The sequence below is a fragment of the Poecilia reticulata genome, linkage group LG9 (assembly GCF_000633615.1).
Source record: "Poecilia reticulata strain Guanapo linkage group LG9, Guppy_female_1.0+MT, whole genome shotgun sequence".
In the NCBI taxonomy this organism is placed as follows: Eukaryota; Metazoa; Chordata; class Actinopteri; order Cyprinodontiformes; family Poeciliidae; genus Poecilia; species Poecilia reticulata.
This window is the reverse complement of record NC_024339.1, coordinates 2,434,157-2,441,681: the sequence shown is the minus strand read 5'-3', so window position 1 is coordinate 2,441,681 and position 7,525 is coordinate 2,434,157. Positions and strand designations below refer to the sequence as shown.

The window sequence follows — 7,525 nt, the reverse complement described above, 5'->3', positions numbered from 1 at the left end:
TATAAAAAATATATCTATCAACTGCTGAGGGAGGCCTGGTCATGAATGAAAGAAAAGAAAGAGTGAAAGATCAAAGAGAAAACAGACCAATGGGAGGCATGGACAGATAAAAGTACAGCAAAGAATGAAAAAGCATTATTCATGTGCTTTACACTAAAATGYGCACGCAAAGTAAAGTAGACAGACATGCATTTCCTTTTAGTCAATTTAACATSTCAAATGTGAGCTGATTGGACGCACATCAGCTCGCCCTTCCTTAATGTGTGACAGTCTCTCTGTTTGCTGTCATGCCCTTATTACCACYGTACTGTCAGTCAGCTGACAAGACTGGTACAAATACACAGTATCTTCATAAATAAAGCATCTACCAACATAAAGTAATGCATAATTATGCATAATCAAAGTCTCAAAGGAGGGGTRTTGTCTCTTCTTCACAAACTCCTTCTCTTTCTGAAACTCCACCTTCAGGAAGTCATCACAACATGGCTCCTGTATTAACCCTTTAACAACGCTGCACTGCTTGGCTAGTCTGGAGGAGCTGAGTGAGGAGGGCTGCTCTTTGAGATGGAAGTTTGGAAACRGCAAGGAGGAGGAGCTTTGCTTCAAAGGCGGAGCTAGGTACAACCAGGCTTTTTCCACAGCTTGAATGGTTGCCACGAGAGATTAAAGGATTTTCCAAACATTCACAAAATAATCAGCGCAACACTCCATGGATGTTTTTGATGGGGGGAAAAACATCATAATGTGATGCAAAGCTCCAAAAAGTTGATTTTCCATAATACTGCTCCTTCAAAATCAAATAATATNTTGTCTCTTCTTCACAAACTCCTTCTCTTTCTGAAACTCCACCTTCAGGAAGTCATCACAACATGGCTCCTGTATTAACCCTTTAACAACGCTGCACTGCTTGGCTAGTCTGGAGGAGCTGAGTGAGGAGGGCTGCTCTTTGAGATGGAAGTTTGGAAACRGCAAGGAGGAGGAGCTTTGCTTCAAAGGCGGAGCTAGGTACAACCAGGCTTTTTCCACAGCTTGAATGGTTGCCACGAGAGATTAAAGGATTTTCCAAACATTCACAAAATAATCAGCGCAACACTCCATGGATGTTTTTGATGGGGGGAAAAACATCATAATGTGATGCAAAGCTCCAAAAAGTTGATTTTCCATAATACTGCTCCTTCAAAATCAAATAATATYACSGTCTTTTCAAATTGACGTAATTTGGCGCTATGCAGATGAAAGCCGATTTGATCTGACCGATAACATAGTAATATCTTGATGTTCTGCTTAAGTGGCCCTCTGGAGTCTTGAGGGCCACATAAATATCTATGGCAGGCCGGATTTAGCTTGAGTTTGACACGTGAAATACRTAGACAACATGTGAAAAAGTTTTAGAGGTATAAACACTTTTGCGATGGGCTGTAATTATCAAGCAGTTGTAAAAAATAAAGTTCTTAGATTGACAGACCGGTCCATCAACTCTGGRCGACTTTAGAWAAACTTGGACAGATGTTATCAGATGGAACCGGCAACCTTCTGTAACACTGCATGTACATTTGTACAGTATCAGTACAGCACATGCCAGTACATGTACTTCTCAGTGATAACGTCACCACACTTGTACAAAACATAATAAATAGAACTACGTTACATCACTGGATTAGTATTAAAATGCTTCCTGTTCCTTCTGATAAACGCTTYTATTGCCAAGACAAGCAGACAACCTGACGCTGCAGCAGAAGGCCGCCTGCTCCCAAAACGGCAGCTGGTTCAGCCCTTCAAAAAGCTCCATTAACCAACGTGACCGTTTTGTATGACCTCAATCATACTATGAAAAAATACACTCCATTGTGTGTGGGTACATAATGTTGCATACTCATATCCATAAACACATGAAAAGGGGAGTCTAAGGTTTGTCAACAGAATGATTGGTTTCTCTAAAATAGCAAGCAAGGCTATTGCAAACTGCCAAATTACTGCCGTAAGATTGCTGCTTTTGATTTCCAAAGTGCTTTAAAAAAAAAAAAAAGGTTATTTTGGGTCATGTTGTGAAAAATTAGTTTTCATAATATGGTAAGTTATCTGTTAGAATCGTTTATTTTAAAACTGGAGTTTTGCAATGTACTCTCAGGTTTGCAGGTGCTGTGAAATTTCTGCAAGAAGCTCAGTTTTTCATGGTTAGTTTAAGTCTTCTGTGAATKATTTGTAATACTGTTTTTGATTTATTTCTATATCTATAGGTATGTTATATTATAAATCMAATCCAGAACCTGAGGAAGACTTCAAATTTGATATTCACAGACACTTTCCATCCAATCAGACTGAGCTTGAGCTATGCTGCAGCGATGAATGGCCATGAAATGCATAAACATTTTTGGTAGTAACCTAACAAAATGTAAAAAAAAATAATGATAATAAAAAAAATTAAAAATAAATAAGAGGAGCATGAATACTTTCGGTGCATCTAAGTTCAATAAACGTCATCCAGCTACTCCACTGATGTTTATTCCAAATATAGTTGTGAAAGAAAAATCCGATCTTTGAAAAATACATGTGAACGTCCTTCACAGGTTGTGGTCTCCACAGAAAGCTGCAGCRCGGTGTGCGTGGTTGTGCGTTTGCGTGTGTGTGTCCGCACAAACCCCAGTCCGGGAGAACCGGCAGGCTGCCAGAGAATCACCTGGATTCAGATGACTTAACTCCTCAAATGGGTAAAAAGTTCTGAACTGAATCTTAATTCTGACCCTGGAGACTGGCTCTCAGACAGACCAATAATCCCAAGGCAATTGCAAACACGAAAGCGTTTMTGGACTTTAAGTGTTACTTSYGACATTTTCAACTGATTGCTTCATAAGGAGCTTAACATGAATTTCTCTCTTAAGAGTCAACAGAAAACTTAACTTAAATATTGAAAAGCTGGAAGAGCTCATTCTGAGAAAAGCACCCCAATTTAWTAATCTGCTTTCCATCAGTGGTGCAAAACAGATTATTGCTGATGCTTGCACAGAGTGTGAATTATACAAGGAGATTCAATATAAACTGATGACTGTGACCTATGTCCATCATTACTGTACCATTACACTGACACAGAAACAGCGATGCTGGATCTAGAKCAGTGGTTCTTAACCTGGGTTCGGTYGAACCCCAGGGGTTCGGTGAGTCGGTCTCAGGGGTTCGGCGGAGCCTCTGCCGCGGAGRTRAAGACACATTTGTGTGAAGTCGTGATGACGCCCCGCTTTGCCATCACTTGCTGCAGAGGATCACGTTACATTGCTTAGCCAATCAGAGCTGCGGAGGAGCCCTGATGGAAGGAGTTTCACTCTCAGCATGGATTTGAACTTGTGTCTTTATTTACTTCAGCAAAACTCACAGTTTTTACCAAATACTGTAGCTTTATGTGAACTTCTATATCTGCTCCTTAGTCGCATCTTTTCGGGGTTGGTACTGCCTCTAGTGGCGTGGGGGTGGTAACACAACTAATATAATTACATTACTAAATCAGAATACCGCAAAGTCTTTATTTATTATACATTTTTCATTCTCTTAAGAATGTAGAGCTAATTAAATKATCTAAACAAGACCTTAAAGTGGTTCCAGTTTCTCTCGAAGGCCAACCTGTTGAAACTGTGGCAAATTTTAAATACCTTGGGTCGTTCCTGGACAGTCAGCTCAACTTTACTGAAAACACTGACTATATTTTGAAGAACTGTTGTCAGAGACTCTACCTCTTAAGAAGACTTAGTTATCTTGGGGTGACCCAACTAGACTCTAGCTGGGAAATCATATTTTATTTATCACTACAGAAGGGTTCAGTGAAGGCACATATGAAACTGGTGGGTTCGGTACCTCAAAAAAGGTTAAGAACCACTGATCTAGAGAATAAAAKGACTCAGCAAGCAAACCCTCTTTGGCCATCCTTTAAGAAGGAAGTTGTCAGATAATCACCAGGGTGATCTGATCTAAGCAGCTTTGCATGTTTTTAATCCCATTTGTGAACACATCAGTATTGCCATCAGGGTGGCAACAAATGAGTCAAAGCCACCAATGATGCAATTTGAAGCAAGAGCTGGGATTAGGTGTGCGCTGATCATAGCATAGGAGTAAGGCAGTCTGAATAATCTCATGACAAGGGACATGTTTGCCAATTACATTGCTCTTACCAAAAACGCTTTACAAGTATGCATTACCAACAGAGATTATTTTTGGCCCACTRCCATCAGTTTCCTATAAAGTCAATATTGAGATCCTCCATAAATAACTGCATGAGGCTCTGTCACGTTTTTGAGATTGGAGTTGTTTTAAGAAGTCGACTTTTGGTGTTAGCACCTGGTTTGCAATGTCATGTGGTTTCAGGTCGTCARTTACAATAAACACAATGTATATATGATGTGCTTATATGCGTAGATTCGGCATGTAAAAAAAGTTTAGATGAGACACAAATTTGATGTTTACTCTACCTGTGATGCTGGTGAATTGGTGTGACTGCTCCTTTAAGAATGGAGTCAAAACAAAGCATGGGGCGGCTAGCCGCACGGAAGTGGTTTCGTCTCGGCGGCTTTACAACAGCACCTGTTTGAGAAATGATAGCGCCTGCATATTTAATATCCAGTTACCTCTAATAACTGTTTCTCATGTCTCAAAGGGAGTATTTTATATTTCATTAATATATCATACATATACTTACATTAAACGAGCTACACGAAGGAGCGTTAGCTAGACTGTTAGCTAGCTTGATAAAAGCAAGCAGCCATGCCGTCCTACTCAGAAGTGAGAAAAAGCAACCACTTCTACTATTTCATCAAGTTCACACTAAATGTCTACTCAATGCTTTTCTCGGTAAGTGCGAGATGCATTTTATTATGTCTGTGTCCGCTTGGAGTTTGTTTGAGTCTAAATGCCGAGCTAGAGATCAACTTTCGAAGCATCTTGCCAGTCTTGATTTACATAACACTTCTTTTTAAATGTACCGCTTGCTCCAGGCCCATAGATGTTTAAGAAAATATAAACTCATATAGATTATAAATGTATGCTATCCTCCCAACAATTCGGCATACACTACAAATACATTTATGGCCTCTCTGATAGTAATTTCAATCGAAATCAGTAACTCGCCCTTAACCACAGAGCACTTCTACCTTTAAATCATCACATATAGCTGGGCTTTTCTGATATTTCATTAAAATCATTGTCCCTTTATTGAATCGCACACATGCCGTTTTTATAATAAACGCAATTTGGTTAATAATAAACGGTATATGTTATTGTGATGGCTTAGAGCTCTGTGGATACAAGCTAATAGATGAATGATTCATACCGGTGGAAAATATTCAAAACACCGTAACATTTTAGAGTGTAATACGTTTACATTGCGCCAGGAGATGGACAGTATTTTAACATAATTTTCCGTTATATTCGCGGTTCCATTTGTCTCTTAGACAACACAAAGCCATCAGTCAGTGGCCAACAAACAGCACGGTGGTGCAGGGCGTTGGGTGCTCTTAAAGGGATGGAATGATAATGGAATTGATTCTGCCGACACAAAACACGAGCAAGTGTGAAGTACAGAAGCAAAATACATCTACATCAACCTTGCTGCTGTTTTCTTGCTCAGAGATTATTATTTCTGTCATTACGGCGTTAGGACGTTTTAATATATTTAGCTTAATGTCAACAAAAATATATTTCAGCAAAGTTTGATTTCTATAACAAACATAATGTAACAAATTGAGTTATTACAGCTCTTATAGCCTTCAATTTTTGGGAATGCATAAAAATGTAGAAAAAATTTAAATATAGGGGCAAATTAACAAAAAAGTTGCTAAATGGGCTGTTTTTAAAAAGTTTGTAGTTGTACTGATGACTATTTTTTGCTCTTTTCTTTGGTTCTTTGTCTATTATGGGGGGAAAAAAGTGCAACAAGCCGACATTTGTCCACTTTGTGGTCAGAAATGTTGTGAGATGGCCAAATTTGTTTTTCTTTGCAATTGAATCTTCTTCAAGCTAACTGGCTGTGTGCAGAAACAAGTGGGAGAGGGGGCCAGTATTGGTTAGCTCTGTTCTCCATTCAGAAACTCCACTTATGGCAGAATGATCTGTGGTATCCTGTTACAAGAACCTCAAACCGTAGCGGGCGTATGAAGTAGAATTTGAGCAATTTGGAATCAGGAACTCTCTCAAACTTCGATTTTTTTTTTTGTAGAAAATATGTAAAATATTCAAATGAAAATGTACCTCATTCTATTGATATGGTATTGGCTTTCCTTTGCAGAGCAGCCAATCCAGGAGTGCTATTCATTCAGAAAACAAAGCGTAGAATTAGTCTGAATAGATCTGCCCTAATCTGGCACATTGTCACCAATAGCAGATCCAGAATTATTTTCAATATCAGATCAGATCGGTGCATTTCCACTTTTGCCCTCCTCCGTTTTCTACAGAAACATCTGTCCTGGAACTTTGTGTTGAATGTGGTTGTAAACCATTCGTAGCTTGATCCTGTTAGCGCTCCAGAATGCCTCTAATGCGATTTGCCTCTTCCTCTGGCTCTCCTTTCTGCTGCTGTGATTTAGGCCGCTGTGGACTTCCTCCGCCGACAAAGGCTCCTTTGGCCCCAAGCTAGCCATGTAGACTTAATTAGAGCTATCGTCGCAGTGGGAGTGTTGGATTTAGCTAATGTCTGTAAAGTCTGATTCTAATGACGGAAGGAAAGCGGCAGGTGTCCAGTGAGATTGACCCACACTCACCTAGTGTTTGCTTTTTCTGACTGATGATTGTACATTCAGAGAATTAAAGCGTGGTTTCAAAAGTTGACATTGATCAGCTCTTTGCTGTGTCACTTTTCTGCCATCAATAGACTGATTTAGGGGAGATATAAAGATGTTGTAGCTAAAAGGAAGGTTAGTGCTGATGCGGGATGTGGGAAGCCAGCCTGGATTACTTAACAAGGTTTTGTACGGGGTTCTCAGCTGTTAAATGGAGTCGGAGTAGATTGCCTCTGTGTCCAAATGAAAATCAAAAGCACTGAAAGCAAAGACGGCTACTTCATACTTCATGTATTCTAGCACTTTCCATTAACCAAATGAAAGTAGTGCTAGTGATTCAATTTGAACTAAGTTGGTTTCTCACACCATGCAGCAGCTGAGCTGGCAGCTGTTCATGTACAACAGAATAATCATTCATTTAAGGTTAATAAATACCATTTTCTATGGATTTATACGTTTATGTATGTAATAAAGGCTAACATTTCATTTGTTTGTATTTGTGCTGTTGCAAATGGTAATAAAGGTTTCATAAATTAGATTCAGATTCATGTTTAAGTGCGAAATTATCTGGAAAGGCATAAAAATGTTCTTTAGGTGTAAACTTATTGTTGATGGAAATCACATACCCACTTTTAATTTCAGTGATGCTGCTTTGAGAACTTTTGTTTCAGGCTGGTTTAGAAGCTGCCACTATGATTGAAATATTGTGGATATAATCCCAGCTTTTTTTCTGGAGTTCTGCCTGGCTCAGTTTTAGGTCCCTGTTCATT

General features: G+C 39.2%; 1 protein-coding gene across 1 annotated transcript in view; it reads left to right on the top strand.

Annotated features, from left to right (window-relative positions):
• Positions 1-4,511: 4,511 nt before the first annotated feature.
• The window catches only part of LOC103469543 (tetraspanin-15), an 18,338-nt gene continuing 15,324 nt past the window's right edge, over positions 4,512-7,525 (top strand). The window contains exon 1 of the mRNA XM_008417288.2: positions 4,512-4,833. Coding sequence (XP_008415510.1) covers positions 4,747-4,833 — 87 coding nt within the window. The 5' untranslated portion in view covers positions 4,512-4,746. The remainder of the gene's footprint in view (positions 4,834-7,525) is intronic.